The 20,288-nt window shown below is 47.9% G+C and overlaps 1 protein-coding gene across 4 annotated transcripts in view; it reads right to left on the minus strand.

The window, feature by feature from the left end:
* Positions 1-20,288, minus strand: part of LOC119858198 (dynamin binding protein) — an 81,594-nt gene that overhangs the window by 51,571 nt on the left and 9,735 nt on the right. For 2 of the 4 annotated variants that reach the window (XM_038408223.2, XM_038408227.2), the window contains exons 2-3: positions 10,134-10,244; positions 4,131-4,285 (exon numbers count right to left, since the gene is read on the minus strand). In XM_038408223.2, the coding sequence (XP_038264151.1) occupies positions 4,131-4,275 (145 nt within the window). In that variant the 5' untranslated portion in view covers positions 4,276-4,285; positions 10,134-10,244. Of the gene's footprint in view, positions 1-4,130; positions 4,286-5,708; positions 5,925-10,133; positions 10,245-20,288 lie in introns of those variants that run through there. The other 2 variants (XM_043518545.1, XM_038408224.2) reach the window with 2 other exon arrangements.

Here is a 20,288-nt window from a genome sequence, read left to right on the forward strand (position 1 = left end):
TTCCCTTGGAAGGCTATTCCAAAACTTCACTCCTCTGATGGTTAAAAACCTTCGTCTGATTTCAAGTCTAAACTTCCTGGTGGCCAGTTTATACCCATTTGTTCTTGTGTCCACATTGGTGCTGAGCTGAAATAATTCCTCTCCCTCTCCTGTATTTATCCCTCTGATATATTTATAGAGAGCAATCATATCTCCCCTCAACCTTCTTTTAGTTAGGCTAAACAAGCCAAGCTCCTTAAGTCTCCTTTCATAGGACAAGTTTTCCATTCCTCGGATCATCCTAGTAGCCCTTCTCTGTACCTGCTCCAGTTTGAATTCATCCTTTTTAAACATGGGAGACCAGAACTGCACACAGTATTCCAGGTGAGGTCTCACCAGTGCCTTGTATAACGGTACTAAAACCTCCTTATCCCTACTGGAAATGCCTCTCCTGATGCATCCCAAAACCGCATTAGCTTTTTTCACAGCCATATCACATGGGCAGCTCATAGTCATCCTATGATCAACCAATACTCCAAGGTCCTTCTCCTCTTCCGTTACTTCTAATTGATGCGTCCCCAATTTATAGCTAAAATTCTTGTTATTAATCCCTAAATGCATAACCTTACACTTCTCACTATTAAATTTCATCCTATTACTATTACTCCAGTTTACAAGGTAATCCAGATCCTCCTGTATAATATCCTGATCCTTCTCCGAATTGGCAATACCTCCCAGCTTTGTATCATCTGCAAACTTTATTAGCACACTCCCACTTTTTGTGCCAAGGTCAGTAATAAAAAGATTAAATAAGATTGGTCCCAAAACCGATCCCTGAGGAACTCCACTGGTAACCTCCCTCCAACGTGACAGTTCGCCTTTCAGTAGGACCCGTTGCAGTCTCCCCTTTAACCAATTCCTTATCCACCTTTTGATGTTCATATTGATCCCCATCTTCTCCAATTTAACTAATAATTCCCCATGTGGCACGGTATCAGATGCCTTACTGAAATCTAGGTAAATTAGATCCACTGCATTTCCTTTATCTAAAAAATCTGTTACTTTTTCAAAAAAGGAGATTAGGTTGGTTTGGCACAATCTACCTTTTGTAAAACCATGTTGTATTTTGTCCCACTTACCATTGACTTCAATGTCCTTAACTAATTTCTCCTTCAAAATTTTTTCCAGGACTTTGCATACTACAGATGTCAAACTAACTGGCCTGTAGTTACCCGGATCACTTTTTTTTCCTTTCTTAAAAATAGGAACTATATTAGCAATTCTCCAATCATTCGGTACTATTCCTGAGTTTACAGATTCATTAAAAATTCTTGCTAATGGGCTTGCAATTTCAGGTGCCAATTCCTTTAATATTCTTGGATGAAGATTATCTGGGCCCCCCGATTTAGTCCATTAAGCTGTTTCAGTTTCGCTTCTACCTCTGATATGGTAATATCTACCTCTATATCCTCCTTCCCATTTGTCATGCTACCATTATCCCCAAGATCCTCTTTAGCCTTATTAAAGACTGAAGCAAAGTATTTGTTTAGATATTGGGCCATGCCTAGATTATCTTTAACCTCCACTCCATCCTCAGTGTTAAGCGGCCCCACTTCTTCCTTCTTAGTTTTCTTCTTATTTATATGGCTATAGAACCTTTTACTATTGGTTTAATTCCCTTTGCAAGGTCCAACTCTACTCGACTTTTAGCCTGTCTCACTTGATCCCTACATGTTCTGACCTCAATTAGGTAGCTTTCCTTGCTGATCCCTCCCATCTTCCACTCCCTGTATGCTTTCTGCTTCTTCTTAATCACCTCTCTAAGATGCTTGCTCATCCAGCTTGGTCTACAACTCCTTCCTATGAATTTTTTCCCCTTTCTTGGGATACAGGCTTCCGATAGCTTCTGCAGTTTTGATTTAAAGTAATCCCAGGCCTCCTCTACCTTTAGATCCATAAGTTCTTCAGTCCAATCCACTTCTCTAACTAATTTCCTTAATTTTTGAAAGTCAGCCCTTTTGAAATCAAAAACCCTAGTTGCAGATTTATTTTTGTTAATCCTTCCATTTAGTTTGAACTGAATTAGCTCATGATCACTTGAGCCAAGATTGTCCCCTACAACCATTTCTTCTATGAGGTCCTCGCTACTCACCAAAATTAAATCTAAAATGGCATCCCCTCTAGTCGGTTCAGCAACTACTTGATGAAGGAATCCATCAGCTATCGCATCTAGGAAAATCTGAGCCCTATTATTATTAGTAGCACTGGTCCTCCAGTCTATATCTGGGAAGTTAAAGTCTCCCATGATCACGCAGTTTCCATTAGTATTTACTTTATTAAAGACATTAAAAAGGGCTGTATCCATATCCAAATTAGATCCCGGAGGTCTATAGCACACCCCAAGCACTATCGTAGGAGAGGCTTTACTAGTTTTCTTCCCCAATGTAATTTTTGCCCAGACAGACTCTGTCTTATCCATTGCATCGCTTCTTATTTCTTTACATTCTACCTCATCATTGATATACAATGCTACTCCACCCCCTTTACCTTTGTTTCTGTCTTTCCTAAAGAGCACATACCCTTCAATACCTGTAGTCCAGTCATGACTACTATTCCACCATGTTTCTGTTATCCCTATGATATCTGGTTTCACTTCCTGCACCAGTAGCTCTAGTTCCTCCATTTTGTTACCTAGACTCCTCGCATTGGTGTACAAACATCTTAATTTTTGCTGTTGGCCTCGCTCACATTTTGTACCCTATTAGGCACAGTCATTCTACATCCAGTATAACCTATTAGACTAGTATCCACACCGCCCTCACTCCTTATATACATTCTCCTACCCACGACTGTATCCATTCTTACTTCATCTTCTTCCCTCTCAATGCTAAAATCTGGCGTGGAGATTTTCTGGACATCTCCCATCCATCTCCCCCCAATTCCTAGTTTAAAGCTCTCTTTATCAGTTGTGCCAGCCTCGATCCTAGAAGTCTATTTCCTTCCCTACTGAGATGAAGTCCATCCCGAGAGAACTGACCTCTGTCCGTGAATGCCTCCCAGTGGCCATACATCCCAAAGCCCTCCTTATAGCACCACTGCCTAAGCCATCTGTTGACAGTCATAATCTTGTCAGACCTTTGTTGCCCTTCTCTAGGAACAGGAAGGATCCCGCTAAAGATCACCTGAGCCTCAATTTCCTTAAGCGTCTTCCCCAGCCTAGCATAGTCTCCCTTAATACTTTCCAGCGAGAATCTAGCCGTATCATTTGTTCCCACATGAAGGATAATTAGGGGATTCTTTCCCGCTCCCTTTAGGATCCTTTTCAACCTCAGGTCTACATCCCGTATCTTAGCACCCGGAAGACAGCACACCCTTCTATTCTCAGGATCAGCTCTAGTTACAGGCCTGTCTATTCTTCTCAATAAAGAGTCCCCGATCACATCAGATACAGCCCAACTGAGAGAAGACTCCAGGATCTGGTCAAACAGCTCTGGCCCCCGCATTCGCCATCAGAATGGCCCTTGACCGAGGGGGAATGCACCCAGATGGGGTAACTGACCTGCCCAAAGTTACCTAGGACAGTGGGTCTCAACCGTTTTCCACCTTCGGACTCCTAAAAATTTTGAATGGAGGCGTGGACCCCTTCGGAAATCTATTGTCTTTACCTACAGTTGAATTCTGTTCAGTTTTCAGTCTGACTTTTGTGGACCCCTTCAGACCAGCAGTCCCCAAACATTTTTGTTCATGTCCCCCCTTACCTGTTCCGCGCCCTCCCCAGAACCACAGTCAGGAGCCAGGGTCAGGAGCAGGGCTGTGGCTGGGGCCAGGAGCCCGGAAGTAGGCCCAGGGTCAGGAATTGCAGCCAGAAGCAGGCCCATGGTTGGGGCCAGGAGCCAGGGACCACAGCTGGACCTGCAGCTGTGGCTGGGAGAAGAGCGGGGCTGGGTGGTGCATCCTCCCCGCTCCCCATGGGGGCTGGCCTGGGCCCTGCCGCTCCCCCCACAAAATGTTCCTCCATGCCCCCTAGGAGGTGTTCCCCAAAGTTTGGGGACCACAGCCTTAGACATAGTCCACAGACCACAGGGTGAGAACCACTGACCCTAGGAAACCTCCATCTCTGTGGATCCCGCTCAGCACCTTTTAGCTCTTACCTCTGACCCCCTCCTTCTTCCCAAGGAGCCAGAACTCGTCCACCACCCGAAGCACCTCTATGATGTCCCCCACAAACAGGGGCAGCTCTTCGGAGACGCTGGGGCAGAAATCAAAGACAGCTCGCACCATGGATCCAGCCTCCATTGCTCAGGATCTGCAGGACAGGACACAGACAGACTCAGTCCCTCAGGCTGAAATACATGGCAATGAGCACAGAGTCACCAGAGAGAGACACAGAGGAATGAGGGTGGTGTAAACCCTCCCCAAGGAAAACGGGCTAATGACCGCATAGGGGTCCCCATGCCTGCACTCACTCATCCCACAGGGATCAGAGCTCACTGCAAGGAGGAGCTGAAACCCTGCAGCAAGGATAGCTCGCAGTGCTTTAGCTGTCCTGTCCCGTCTCTCTGGACCCTGGTGCCAGAGTGTGCACTTGTGCTGAACTCAGGGGGAGATAATAGGGAAGAAGCAGCGAGAGATGCTGGAAATTAATTCCTGTCAGAAAGGAAATAAGAGGCGGGAGAGGAAGCTCACCGCTTCCCTGACACACCGGACTGGGCACTCTGCCTGCCAGGAGCTGCACGAGGGACCTGCAGGCAGAGAAACAGCAGCAGCAACTTTGCTTTGCCTCTGACAGTCATATAGAAGAAGTACAGGGCGCTGCAACACTCACCCACACACTGCAGAGCCATGGGGGGGTCATTGCAACACACACCTGTGCACTGACAGCCAAGGGTGACACCGCAACACCCACCAGCACACTGCCAAAGCCACAGGGGGGTGGGGACCGCAACAACCACCCCATGCACTGCCACAGCCACGGCGGGGGTGGGGGTGCACAGGGCACTGCAACACACTCCCGCATACTGCCAAAGCAATGGTGTGTGGGGGTCACTGCAACACCAACCCACACACTGCCAGAGCCACAGGACACTGCAACACCCACCTGTAAACTGCCAAAGCCATAGGGACACCAGGCACTGCAATACCCCACCCGCACACTGCCAGAGCCACAAGGGGCACCCCAACACGCACCTGCATACAGCCAGAGCCACGGGGGGAACCGTAATACCCACTCACGCAGTGCCAGAGCCACAGGGGAGAGGAAGGTCACTGCAACACCCACCTGTGTGCACTGCCGGAGCAATGGGTGGGGGTCACTGCAACACCAACCCACACACTGCCAGAGCCACAGGGGGAACAGGGCACTGCAACACCCAGCTGTACAATGCCAGAACCACAGGCAGCACAGGACACCATCAACCCACACGCTGCCAGAGCTACAGGGAGCAGAGGGCATCGCAACACCTGCCCGCGAACTGCCAGAGTAACGCGGGGCATTGCAACACCCACCCATGCGCTGCCAGAGCCATGAGGGGCACCGCAACACCCATCCACACACTGCCAGAGCCATGGGGGGCACGGGGCACCACCAACCCCCTATCAGAGTTATAGAGATGGGCAGAGGGCACTGCCACTCATTTCCCCAGTAAGAGCTATGGGCTTGGATTTCCCTCCCCATTCCAGTTCACCCAATCACTTTTCCCCAATCAGGAGACTCATTCCTGACACAATACCTACAAGAAACCAACAGGAAAATGCCTCCCTGTTGTTCCCCCTGTGTGCCCTTCATGGCCTGGGGCCTGGCATAGTCCCCTGGCACGTACTATACACTGTGATCTCTGGGCAGACCTGGCTGAGACTGGGTCCTGTACAGGGTTGAACACATCAGTAACAATGAACAGCTCCCCACGGCCTGTAGCGTCAATTATTCTCCATGTGGCTCCACAGTGCCCCTTGTAGGAAGGGTGCCAGCACAAACAGGCTGAGATAGCTCCCAAACTGCCTGCTCCCCAGCGGCCTGGGGTTGGTACTGGGGAGGGAGCAGGGAGACCCCAGCTTGCGTTCTGGAGACTGGCGCTGAAACGGCCACATACACAATGCAAACATGGGCCAGGCCCCGAGCCCTCCTTGCAGAAACATGCCTGGGAACACACCCAGCAAGGCGGGCACATGCACACACTGCACCAGTTCCCCTTGCTTGCAACGGGCCACACAACTCAGAGGTGCTGCTGGAAATGACTCTGCAAGCTGAGACCCCCTGTCTGACTCAGCTCCATTTTGCACCCAAAAGGTCTTCTCTAAAGGCATCTGTAACGCGCCCAAGCGATGAACCCGCAGCTTGAGCAGAGCATTCCTCTCATCCCAACCTATGGCCGTGGAGCCCTCAGGAGAGGAACTGGAAGGGATCATCTGACTTGGGGATCAGAAAGGAGCTCTCAGTGACTATGCCTCAGAGAGCAGTGGGGCTGAGATCAGCCACGGCTCCCCACATTGCCCCAGGTCTGCAACTCAGAGAGCAGCGGGCCACAGACCAGCCAGCAGCTCCCTCACACCGCGCCAGGGTTGCACCTCAGAGAGAAACAGGACCCCAAGCCCGAGCCAGCAGCTTCTCCCACCGCCCCAGGGCTGCACCTCAGAGAGCAGCTAGGCCCGGATCAGCCAGCAGTTCCCCACACATACCCCAGGGTTGCACCTCAGAGAGCAGGAGGGCCCAGACCAGCCAGAGGCTCCCCCCAGAGCCCCAGGTCTGCACCTCAGAGAACAGCGAGGCCCGGACCAGCCAGCAGCTACCCCCAGCCCCAGGTCTGTACCTCAGAGAACAGCAGGGCCCAGACCAGCCAGAGGCTCCTCCAACCACCCCAGGTCTGCAGCAGTGCCTTTGGGTGCGGAGGAGAACCCAGCCATGGCAACACTTTCTGCTGACGGGGCTGCTTTATTTATCAAGTGCAAATCATCTCACAGGAACAATGCAGAGTTTGTGTTCTGCCAGAACGCTGCCTTGGCATGTCTCTCCTCATCCCAGGCTCTCCCATACAGCCAGCGCACAGGACAAGACACATACCACCCAGCAAAGAGCCTCGGTAGCTCTCACAGCTGGCAGGGGTTGCACAGAACGGGGATGAGTTCATAGACACCGAGCCAGAATGCAGGAAACCTGAGCACTGGAGAGTTCTCGGTCTCCCCCTTCAAAGAGAATTTTCAGAAGAGGAGCCTGTTTAGTGCATCCAAAAGGCCATGTGTGCCCAGCAGAGGGGAACACAAATCCTAACGTGCATCCAAACGAGAATCAAACTACGTGGGTGGGCTGCAGGGGAAACCCAAGAGCGAGAGTGGGCAGGAAATTAAACAGATGCTTCCAGGAACGTCATACAGCAGCATCGACAACAAAAGAGAGTAACGCAAGCCTCTGTCTCGAGGGCAGTAAGAGCATACAGGGTGACTACATTTCTAGCATGCATCATCCTACAGTTTCCACATGCATCATCATGCTTTCTCCCATGCTGCCCCTCATACAGACGACAAGCTCCCTGCAGACATCCACAAAGCCACATTGTGTCCTCCAAATTCCCTCTTAACATTCAGCTCTGCCACAGTGCCTGCATAACACTCAACAATGAGCAAGTGTGCTGTGATGGCTCCTTATCACACTAACCAGAATCAGTCACCTTTGATGGCTTGTCTGGCTGTTGTACGAACTTGCCGTTTCATCTTTTCCTTCCCATATAGCCTCTGCCCCAAAGAGTGTCTTTCATCATTATATATTTGTACAGCACACACAGCACAGTGGAAAAAGGTCTAGTAGGCATGCTTCAGTACAAATAATACACAACACATAAAATGGAAGGCAATTTTGTACCAGAAAGAAATCAGGGGACCTGAGGGAATGCAGAGACACGTACCAGACACAAGTTCGGGGCTGCAGGGACAGACTGATGCAGAATGAACAACAAAGCTATGTGCTACTCATCTAAATCCTGATTGTGGGAGGGAGGAGAGACATGATAACTATCTGTAAGCACGAAGGAGGATGAAGAATTATTTAGGGTGGTTCATGATGGGATAACTGGAGCCCGTTTAACTAGAAGAATGTGCAAATGTGTTCAACAGATGTGTCACATGGATGCAGCTAAAGGGTATTACTAAGGACATGATTCTGTCATGGAGGTAATGGATTCCGTGACGTCTTCCGGGGCAGGGCTGGAGCAGCAGTCAGCCCCAGGCTGCTGAAGCAGCGGCCAAAGGGCTGAAGTGGTTGGGTCAGCTCTCCTGGGGCTGGAGCAGCTGCAGGAGGTCAGCCCCCTTCAGCGCTCTGACTGTTAGTCTCCTCTCACCCCAGGGTATTTTTAGTAAAAGTCAGGGACAGGCCATGGGCTTCCATGAATTTGTGTTTATTGCCTGTGACCTGTCCCTGCGTTTTAGTAAAAATACCTGTGACAGAATCTTTACCTTAGGTATTACCAACACTTAAAGGAGGGGGGGCCAAACTACAGCCCGCGGGCTGGATCCGGCCTGTCAGGGCTTTCAATCCGACCCGCAGGATTGCCAGCCCTGTGACGCAGCAGGGCTAAGGCAGGCTCCCTGCCTGCCCTGGCCCCGTGCCGCTCCCGGAAGCAGTCGGCACCACGTCTCTGTGGCCCCGGGGGTGGGGGTAGAGGGCTCCATGCGCTGCCCTCGCCTGCAGGCACTGCCCCCTGCAACTCCTATTGGCTGGGAATGGGGAACTGAGGCCAATGGGAGCTTCGGGGATGGTACCCGCAGGCGAGGGCAGCATGCGGCAGAGCTGCCTGCTCCATCCCATCCCCAGGAGCCACTGCTGGACATGCTGGCTATTTCCAGGAGTGGCATGGGGCCAGGGCAAGCAGGGAGTCCGCCTTAGCCCTGCTGCGTGCAACTGCCACCCTGGAGCCACTCGAGGTAAGCGGCACCGGGCCAGAGCCCCCACCCTGAACCCCTCCTGCACCCCACACCCCAATCCCCTGCCCGTAGCCCCCTGCCACACCCCTCCTGGACCCCAACCCCCTGCCCTGAGCCCCCTCCTGCACCACCACCCCCTGCCCTGAACCTCCTGCTGCACCCCTCCTGCATCGCAACCCCCTGCCCTGAGCCCCTTCCTGCACACTGCACCCCCTCCCACATCCTGCACCCCAACCCCCTGCCCCAGCCCTATTTTCATGGCCCTGCATAAATTTCCCCACCCAGATGTGATCCTCAGGCCAAAAAGGTTGCCCGCCCCGACTTAAAGTGTTGTGCAGACAGGACACGGGTATTTTTAACAGTGCTAGGGAGCCCTATTCAGCAGCACCTTCCAAACTCAAAAAGAAAAGGAGTACTTGTGGCACCTTAGAGACTAACAAATTTATTTGAGCATAAGCTTTCATGAGCTACAGCTCACTTCATTGGATGCATTCAGTGGAAGTGCCCAACACTCATTTACTAATATTTCTGTATCAGAGGAAAAAATGTAACCTCCACAACTTTCCAGGCCCCTTCATTCACCATAAAGCAGCTAAAAGGGGGCACTAACCAAATTGTCCTTTCCTTTGCAGGTGGCCTTTAAAATTGAGCTAGAAAGCAATGTGAAAAATACTGAAGAGAACAGTCCCTCTATAGCCTACAGGAAGGGGAAGGGACCGAAGGGGAAGAGATGTCCCAACAGTATAGTGCTTTTGTACTTCATGTGACCACACTGCTCCCACAGCTCTGTAACACATTTATCAAACATTTCTGAACTAACATGTAGCAAAGTAAAAAGTCAGTGAGAGAAACTCACAGCAAATGTGATACAATGTATGGCAATATAATCCACAAAGAGAACAGAACAGCACCATAAAAATACAAACCAATGCAGAACACCGGACATTCTGAATACTGAAAGACAATGCATTTAAAACTGGAGAAGGAAATATTTTTCTACAACATATAATTAGCCGGTGAAACTCCTTGCAACAAGATACCAATCACTGAGATCAGGATCTTTGTGAGAGTCAGAAAAAGATGAGACACTTATAACAAGAATATGAATGTACACGGGTACATTAGAAAGGCTAAAATTGTAAGAGAGTATACTAAACCTTCCTGCTTCAGAGCATAAACCAGCCAGTTAAAAGATGGGCACTAGAGAGAAACTTCCCCCATGGGCATATGATTCCATAACAGACCTGTGTGGGGTTTCTTGCACTTTCCTCTGAAGCAGCTGTTGCTGGATGTGGTCAGAAGCTATGACAGGAAGTATCTGGAGTGCACTAGACTGGAGGTTATAGGTTCCATTCCTGCAACATACAAGAGGTCAGACTAAGTCCAGTGTTTCTCAACCTTTTTGATACCAGGGACTGCCTTGCTGCCTTCCTAACCTGTGTCAGGGAGATCTCAGGGACCGGTGCCAGTTCACAGACCGGTCATTGAGAAACACTGGACTAGATGATCTAGTGGTCCCTTCCGGCCTTAAATTCTCTGACTCTAGTTCCTGGCTCTGCCACCAACTCTCTGTCAGGCTTTGGGTAGGTCCCTTCCACGCGCTGTGCCTCAGGTCCCCATCTGTAAAATGCAGATAACAACTCCTCTCCCTACCTCACCAGGGGGAAGAGGCACACAGATGTGAGCCATATAAATGCCCAGATAGATGGACCACTGCTCTGATGCAGTATGGCAATTCCTCTGTTCCTATGTATCGAACAATGTCAGTAATAATAGAACACAATATCCATGTGTGATGGGGTGTACCCTGGAGTGGAAGGGGTTTAGGAACTGTGCTTCAATGCACCTGCAAAACTTGCATTGGCTGAGGAGCTCAGTGGCAGGCAGACAATGCAGGTGAGTTGACCTGCACTCTGAACTCCTGGGAAGAAATTCCACAGGAGCTCTTGCTGTCTGAGGCCTGGCAATAGCAGAACAACAGAAAACACAACAATGGCTGAAGTGTTAAATGTTTCAGAGTAGCAGCCGTGTTAGTCTGTATTCGCAAAAAGAAAAGGAGTACTTGTGGCACCTTAGAGACTAACAAATTTATTTGAGCATAAGCTTTCGTCATGCATCCGATGAAGTGAGCTGTAGCTCACGAAAGCTTATGCTCAAATAAATTTGTTAGTCTCTAAGGTGCCACAAGTACTCCTGAAGTGTTAAATGTCTTTTTTGTTTCAGCTTTCACCAAAAAGGTCAGCAGAGATTGGATGACTAACATAGTGAACATCAGTGTCAATGGGGTAGGATCTGTGTCTAAAATAGGGAAAGAACAAGTTAAGAATTGCTTAAACAGGTTAGATGTCTTCAAGTCAGCAGGGCCTGATGAAATGCATCCCTACGATATTTAAGGAACCGGCTGAAGAGATCTCTAAGCCATTAGTGATTATCTCAGAGAATTCATGGAGGACGGGAGAGATCTCAGAGGACTGGAAAAGGGAAAACATAGTGCCTATCTGTAAAGAGGGGAGTAAGGACAACCCAGGGAATTACAAACCAGTTAGCTTAACTTCAGTACACGGAAAGATAATGGAGCAAATAATCAAACAATCAATTTATAAGGACCTAGAAGCCTTGTGGATGGGGGGACGCAACAGATGTGATATATCTCGACTTTAGTAGGGCTTTTGATACGGTCTCAAATGACCTTCTCATAAGCAAACTGGGTAAATATAGCATAGAAGAACTTCCTATAAGGTGGGTGCACAACTGGTTGGAAAAACATACTCAGAGAGTAACTAGTTATCAGAGGTTTCAGAGGTTTCAGAATATCAGCCGTGTTAGTCTGTATTCACAAAAAGAAAAGGAGTACGTGTGGCACCTTAGAGACTGACAAATTTATTTGAGCATAAGCTTTCGTGAGCTACAGCTCACTTCATCGGATGCATTCAGTGGAAAATACAGTGGGGAGATTTATATACTCAGAGAACATGAAACAATGGGTGTTACCATACACACTGTAAAGAGAGTGATCACTTAAGATGAGCTATTACCAGCAGGAGAGCTGGGGGGGGGCCTTTTGTAGTGATAATCAAGGTTGACCATTTCCAGCAGTTGACAAGAATGTCTGAGGAACAGTGGGGGGTGGAGAGGGAAAATAAACATGGGGAAATAGTTTTAGTTTGTGTAATGACCCACCCACTCCCAGTCTCTATTCAAGCCTAAATTAATTGTATCCAGTTTGCAAATTAATTCCAATTCAGCAGTCTCTCCTTGGAGTCTGTTTTTGAAGATTTTTTGTTGAAGAATTGCTACTTTTAGGTCTGTAATCAAGTGACCAAAGAGATTGAAGTGTTCTCCAACTGGTTTTTGAATGTTATAATTCTTGACATCTGGTTTGTGTCCATTTATTCTTTTACGTAGAGACTGTCCAGTTTGACCAATGTACATGGCAGAGGGGCATTGCTGGCACATGATGGCATATATCACATTGGTAGATGTACACGTGAATGAGCCTCTGATAGTGTGGCTGATGTGATTAGGCCCTATGATGGTGTCCCCTGAATATATATGTGGACACAGTTGGCAACGGGCTTTGTTGCAAGAATAGGTTCCTAGGTTAGTGGTTCTGTTGTTTCAGAGTAGCAGCCGTGTTGTGTGGTGTGTGGTTGCTGGTGAGTATTTGCTTCAGGTTGGGGGGTTGTCTGTAAGCAAGGACTGGCCTGTCTCCCAAGATCTGTGAGAGTGATAGGTCGTCCTTCAGGATAGGTTGTAGATCCTTGATGATGCGTTGGAGAGGTTTTAATTGGGGGCTGAAGGTGATGGCTAGTGGCGTTCTGTTATTTTCTTTGTTGGGCTGTCCTGTAGTAGGTGACTTCTGGGTACTCTTCTGGCTCTGTCAATCTGTTTCTTCACTTCACCAGGTGGGTATTGTAGTTTTAAGAATGCTTGATAGAGGTCTTGTAGGTGTTTGTCTCTGTCTGAGGGGTTGGAGCAAATGCAGTTGTATCGTAGAGCTTGGCTGTAGACAATGGATAGTGTGGTGTGGTCTGGGTGAAAGCTGGAGGCATGTAGGTAGGAATATCTGTCAGTAGGTTTCCGGTATAGGATGGTGGTTATGTGACCATCGCTTATTAGCACCATAGTATCCAGGAAGTGGATCTCTTGTGTGGACTGGTCCAGGCTGAGGTTGATGGTGGGATGGAAATCGTTGAAATCATGGTGGAATTCCTCAAGGGCTTCTTTTCCATGGGTCCAGATGATGATGTCATCAATGTAGCGCAAGTAGAGTAGGGGCATTAGGGGACAAGAGCGGTGGAAGCGATGTTCTAAGTCAGCCATAAAAATGTTGGCATACTGTGGGGCCATGCGGGTACCCATAGCAGTGCCGCTGATTTGAAGGTATACGTTGTCCCCAAATGTGAAATAGTTATGGATGAGGACAAAGTCACAAAGTTCAGCCACCAGGTTTGCCGTGACATTATCGGGGATACTGTTCCTGACGGCTTGTAGTCCATCTTTGTGTGGATTGCTATCAACAGTTCACAGTCAAGCTTGAAGAGAATATCAAGTGGGGACCGGCAAGGATCTATCCTCGGGCCGGTTCTATTCAATATCTTCATAAATATTTTGTATAATGGAATAGAGAGTACACTTATATAGTTTGTGGACAATACCAAGCTGGGAGGGGTTACAAGTACTTTGGAGGACAGAATTAGAATTACACATACAAAATGGGAAATGACTGCCTAGGAAGGAGTACTGCAGAAAAGGATCTGGGAGTTATAGCAGATTGCAAAATGAATATGATTCAACAATGTAATGCTGTTGCAAAAAAGAGACCAACATTCTGGGATGTACTAGCAGGAGTGTAGTACACTAGATACCACAAGTAATTTTTTTGCTCTGCTCAGCACTGATAAGGCTTTAACTGGAGTACTGTGTCCAGTTCTGAGCACCACACTTCAGGAAAGTTGTGGACAAACTGAAAAAGTCCAGAGGAGAGAATAAAAATGATTACAGTTCTAGGAATCATGTCCTACAAGGAAAAATTGAAAAAACAGCATTTGTTTAGTTTGGAGAAGAGAAGACAGAAGGGGGAACATGATATATACAAATATATACAATGTCAATACAATGAGGAGTGTGATAAATTGTTCTCCTTAACCTCTGAGGATAGGACAAAAAGTAATGGGACTTAAATTGCAGTAAGGGAGATTTAGGTTGAACATTTGAAAAAACTTCCTAACTGTCAGGGTAGTTAAGCACTGGAACAAATTACCTAGGAAGGTTGTGGAATCTCTGTCATTGGAAGCTTTTAAGAACAGGTTAGACAAGCACCTGTCACTAATGGTCTCTAGATAATACCGAGTCCTTCCTCAGTGCAAGGGATTGGATCATATGATCTATTGAGGTTCCTTCCAGTCCCACATTTCTATGATAGTGACTGACCAAGCTTACAAAGAAGGGACTTGTGACTCTTTGAAGGTCAGAGACTTGATTTGTGTGTTTAGAAATTTATTTTACCCTGTGGAAAGAGAGGTGAGTGGTAGGAAGTGATCCAAGAAGGCAGCCACATAGCCACCTAGGGTGCAGGACTCAGCTGGGCTCTGGATTGGAGCTTAGTGTAGAGGATGGTCCGGGCTCCCCTACCAACCCCTCAAGAGGGATAACTATGGAAGTCTATCCCTTGGGGGAACCTAGATGGGGGCAGACTATGAAGATACAAGGGTCCAGGACCATGAGACCCCAACCCAAGGGGGAAGCCCTGAATATCTTGCTTAATCCTAAAGACCTCCCCATTACTGGACTCATTATATATATCCCAAAAGGAGTGGACTTGAAAATGTGACCTGTCTGGAGGGCTGAATCACTGAAAAGATAGACCACCACACGGCGGAGCTGTGCTATGAAAGGGGAATGCCTGGGAGAAAGTCAACTTGCACTCCTCTGCTCAACCTCCAAGTGACACTGGGGGTGAGTGTTGCTCTGCACATCATGCCTGATCCACTAACACATATTTATTCAAACAAGATCTTCGAAGAGAGCGCCCACAATTTAAGGAAGCATGAAACAACTGCCAAAGCTGCCAATAAAATCCCAGCCATCTCATGTTTCCCTCAGCTGTGCGAGGAAAGAGGGGTGTTCTCACCCAGCTGCTGAGGAACCCATAAAAAGGGTTAAAGTAACAGCTCCTTGGGAAGAGCAAAGCCAGGATTTCAGGGGAATGGTAAAATGTGACAAACTAATAACATGAGAAGTCTAAGGGAGCTGGGGGGAAGTTCATATTTTCAATTAAGTAACAATTTGGTCTCATCACAGTTCAAACTCTTATCTGCTAACAATTTTCTCCTGGGTTACAGGAGCCATTGAATGGGGGAGTTATGAGCCCAAAAACTGCTCCCAGGATTTCTGGAGAATCTGAGCAAAGATTGTGCACATCACTAGGCAGCACCAAGCCCTTCCTGCTCTTATTCCCATTTACATCAGATATCTCACTGGGGCTTCCAGAAGTAATGCTATTTCTTTGCACACTAAGTTTTGCAGCATTGCAAACTACACCTTTGCAAGCACCATGGAACTTCAGGTCTCAGCATTTGGGAAAAGCTGTCCCTTTTCTGGAATGCGCTGGGACTCTTCCCTGAACACAGGAGTATTTGTTGTATGTCTCTCTCTCTCTGGGCTCAGTCAACGTGCTCATCTGTTTGAAGGCAGCAAAGCAACCTGTGAAGTTTACTTGTTCCCGGGGTGAAAGTAACTTAAAGGACTTAGGGTTCTACCGGAAGAGGTGGGGACTTTAAATCAAGTTTTAAAGGGCTCGGGGCTGGGACTGTGGTAGCAGCAGCTGGGAGCCCGGAGCCTTTTAAATCAACCCGGAGCTGCCAGCTGCAGAGGCGGCTGGGAGCCCCGGGGCTCGGAAGGGATTTAAAGGGCCCAGGGCTCCAGCTGCCACTACCACAGCGGAGCCCCAGGCCCTTTAAATCACCATCGGAACCCCGGGGGCTCCCGACTGCCCCTGCTACCCCAGGGCCCGGGGCTCTGGAGGAGCTTTAAAGGGCCCAGGGCTCCGCTGCAGTAGTGGCAACCGGAAGCACCTGGCCCTTTAAATCACTGCTGGAGGCCCTGGCTGCCACTACCCCAGGGCTCCAGCAGCAGGGCTCGGGTGTCGATTTAAAGAGCTCCGGAAGATAGCGGCAGTGGGAGCCCCGAGCCCTTTAAATCGCCACTAAGGCCCCTGCTGGAGCCCCAGGGTAGTAGTGGCAGCCGGGGGCTCGGACAGCGATTTAAAGAGCCCGGGGCTCTGCCCGCTGTTACTGCCCCGGGACCTTTAAATAGACACCAGAGCCCTGCCATCACTACCCCAGGGCTCCAGCAGGCTCCAGGGATGATTTAAAGGACCCAGGGCGGTAGCTGCGGCAGGAGCCCCCCAGGCCGCTTCCCCAGGGCTCTGGCAGCAGCGCTCTGGCGGCAATTTAAATTGCCACCTGGGGAAGCCGATCTGCCCTGCTGTGGCGCACAGGCTCTTGCCAGTAAGCCATACTGGAGCGTACCAGCTTACTTTCACCTCTGCTTGTTCCATAACAAGACTCAGATGTATTATTAATTTTTCCAGGACCTTGGCCTTGTCTCACCCCAGGAGTGCCTGCTTGCTGACCACCTGCTGCAAACTCATATCTAGAAGAAATCATAGAACTGGAAGGGACCTCAAGAGGTCATCTAGTCCAGTCCCCTGCATTCAAGGCAGGACTAAGCATTATCTAGACCATCCCTGACAGGTGTTTGTCTAACCTGCTCTTAAATACCTAAACCGTCCTTGCTGCAATTTAAGCCCATTGCTTCTTGTCCTATTCTCAGAGGTTAACAAGAACAATTTTTCTTCCTCCTCCTTGTAACCTTTTATGTACTTGAAAACTGTTATCATGTCACCTCTTAGTCTTCTCTTCTCCAGACTAAACAAACCCAATTTTTTCAATCTTCCCTCATAGGTCATGTTTTCTAGACCTTTAATCATTTTTGTTGCTCTCCTCTGGACTTTCTCCAATTTGTCCACATCTTTCCTGAAATGTGGCGCTCAGAACTGGACGCAATACTCTAGTTGGAGCCTAATCACCACCATGTGTAGAGCGGAAGAATGACTTCTTGTATCTTGCTTACAACACTCCTGCTAATACATCCCAAAATGATGCTTGCTTTTTTTGCAACAGCGTTACACTGTTGACTCATATTTAGCTTGTGATCACTATGACCCCCCAGATCTCTTTCCGCAGTACTCCTTCCTAGGCAGTCATTTCTCATTTTGTATGTGTGCAACTGATTGCTCCTTCCCAAGTGGAGTACTTTGCATTTGTCCTGATTGAATTTCATTCTATTTATTTCAGACCATTTCTCCAGTTTGTCCAGATCATTTTGAATTTTAATCATATCCTCCAATGCATTTGCAACCCCTCCCAGCTTGGTATCGTCCACAAGCTTTATAAGTGTACTCTCTATGCCATTATCTAAATCACTGATGAAGATACTGAACAGAACCAGACCCAGAACCAATCCCTGTGGGACCCCACTCGTTATGCCCTTCCAGCATCACTGTGAACCACTGATAACTACTCTCTGGGAAGGATTTTCCAACCAGTTATGCACACACCTTATAGTAGCTCCATCTAGGTTGCATTTTCCTAGTTTGTTTATGAGAAGGTCATGCGAGACAGTATCAAAAGCCTTACTAAAATCAAGATATACCACATCTACTGCTTCCCCCCATATCCACAAGGCTTGTTACCCTGTCAAAGAAAGCTATCAGGTTAGTTTGACATGATTTGTTCTTGACAAATCCATGCTGACTATTATTTATCACCTTATTATCTTCTAGATGTTTCCAAATTGATTGCTTAATTATTTGCTCCATTATCTTCCGGGTACAAAAGTTAAGCTGACTGGTCTGTAATTCCCCAGTTTGCCTTATTTCCCCTTTTATAGATGGGCACTATATTTGCCCTTTTCAGTCTTCTGGAATGTCTCCCGTCTTCCATGACTTTTCAAAGATAATTGCTAAGGGCTCAGATATCTCCTCAGTCAGCTCCTTGAGTATTCTAGGATGCATTTCATCAGGCCTTAGTGATTTAAAGACATCTAACTTATCTAAGTAATTTTTGATTTGTTCTTTCCCTATTTTAGACTCTGATCCTACTTTATTTTCACTGGCACTCATTATTTTAGACATCCAATTACCACCAACCTTCTTGGTGAAAACCGAAACAAATGAGTCATTAAGCACCTCTGCCATTTCCACATTTTCTGTTATTGTTTTTCCTCCCTCGTTGAGTAACAGGCCTCCTTTGTCCTCGGTCTTCCTTTTGCTTCTAATGTATTTGTAGAATGTTTTCTTGTTTCCTTTTATGTCCCTAGCTAGTCTGATCTTGTTTTGTGCCTTGGCTTTTCTAATTTTGTCCCTACATACTTGTGTTATTTGTTTATATTCATCCTTTGTAATTTGACCAAGTTTCCACTTTTTGTAGGACTCTTTTTTGAGTTTTAGATCAGTGAAGATCTCCTGGTTAAGCCAGGGTGGTCTCTTGCCATACTTCCTGTCTTTCCTACACAGTGGGATAGTTTGCTCTTGTGCCTTTTATAATGTCTCTTTGAAAAACTGCCAACTGTCTTCAGTTGTTTTTCCCCTTACACTTGCTTCCCATGGGATTTTACCTACCAAGTCCCTGAGTTTGCTAAAGTCTGCCTTCTTGAAATCCATTGTCTTTATTGTGCTGTTCTCCCTCCTACCATTTCCTTAGAATCATGAACTCTACCATTTCATGATCACTTTCTCCCAAATTGCTTTCCACTTTCAAATTCTCAACCAGAAGATGACTCTCAGCTTCTTTCAGGCTGGGCTGTTGGTAGAATCATAGAAGATTAGGGTTGGAAGAGACCTCAGGTGGTCATCTAGTACAACCCTCTGCTCAAAGCAGGATCAACCCCAACTAAATCATTCCCCAGGGCTTTGTCAAGCCGGACCTTAAAAACTTCGAAGGAAGGAGATTCCACCGCCTCCCTAGGTAACCCATTCCAGTGCTTCACCACCCTCCTAGTGAAATAGTTTTTCCTAATATCCAACCTAGACCTCCCCCACTGCAACTTGAGACCATTGTTTCTTGTTCTGTCAAGTGCCATCACTGAGAACAGCCTAGCTCCATCCTATTTGGAACCCCCCTTCAAGTAGCTGAAGGCTGCTATTAAATCCATCCTCACTCTTCTCTTCTGAAGATTAAACAAGCCCAGTTCCCTCAGCCTCTCCTCATAAGTCACATGTTCCAGACCCCTAATCATTTTCGTTGCCCTCCGCTAGACTCTCTCCAATTTGTCCACATCCCTTCTGTAGTGGGGGGCCCAAAACTGGATGAAATACTCCAGATATGGCCTCTCCAGTGCTGAATAGAAGGGAATAATCACTTCCCTTGATTTGCCGGCAATACTCCTACTAATGCAGCCCAATATGCCATTAGCATTCTTGGCAAAAAGGGCACATTGTTGACTCATATCCAGCTTTTCGTCCACAGTAATCCCCAGGTCCTTTTCTGGAGAATTGCCACTTAGCCAGTCGGTCCCCAGCCTGTAGCAGGGCATGGGATTCTTCCATCCTAAGTGCAGGGCTCTGCACTTGTCCTTGTTGAACCTCATCAGATTTCTTTTGGCCCAATCCTCCAATTTATCTAGGTCACTCTGGACCCTATCCCTACCCTCCAGCATATCTACCTCTCCCCCCAGCTTAGTGCCATCCGTGAACTTGGTGAGAGTGCAATCCATCCCATCATCCAAATCATTAACGAAGATGTTAGAGAATCTAAACCTCTAAAACAAAACTCCCCCAAGCTTCCGCCCAAGAGCCTCCTCTTTGTGCCCGACACACCAGCAGGAAAAGCAGATTCTAGAGAGAGCTGCACTCTGCCTGATATCTGCAATGAGTCACCATCCCTGACTTCTGGCCAAGCACTATTCCCCTCTCACCTCAGAGCTGGGTAATCCCTTCAAGGCAGGGCAGGAGAGGAAGGGAAGGCCCAGGACTGAACAAACATGGAGACTTCACCCTAGCAGAGGTCAGGGCTGAAACAGAGCACAGAATTCCTGACTCAGCCCAACAGCAGCAAGATACCTGTCCCAGGCAGGCTTGGGGCCCCCTGTATGAATATGAGGAGAAAGCTAGGCAATTAACTGACCCTGTCTAGGCACTCCCCACCCCCACTCCCGGGACCGGAGCAACAAATCCGTCTGTCCTTTCAGCCAGACCAGCCAGTGCGGGATCAGAAAGTAGACACTTGAAGCAAAGCACAGCAGCTTTTAACCTGATTATAATGTTGTTTGGTGCCATCTGTCCAGACAGGACCAAACCAGGTTATACAGCGGAAAGGGTTAGTGGAGACTTTGTC

The sequence above is a fragment of the Dermochelys coriacea genome, chromosome 7 (genome assembly GCF_009764565.3).
Source record: "Dermochelys coriacea isolate rDerCor1 chromosome 7, rDerCor1.pri.v4, whole genome shotgun sequence".
In the NCBI taxonomy this organism is placed as follows: domain Eukaryota; kingdom Metazoa; phylum Chordata; order Testudines; family Dermochelyidae; genus Dermochelys; species Dermochelys coriacea.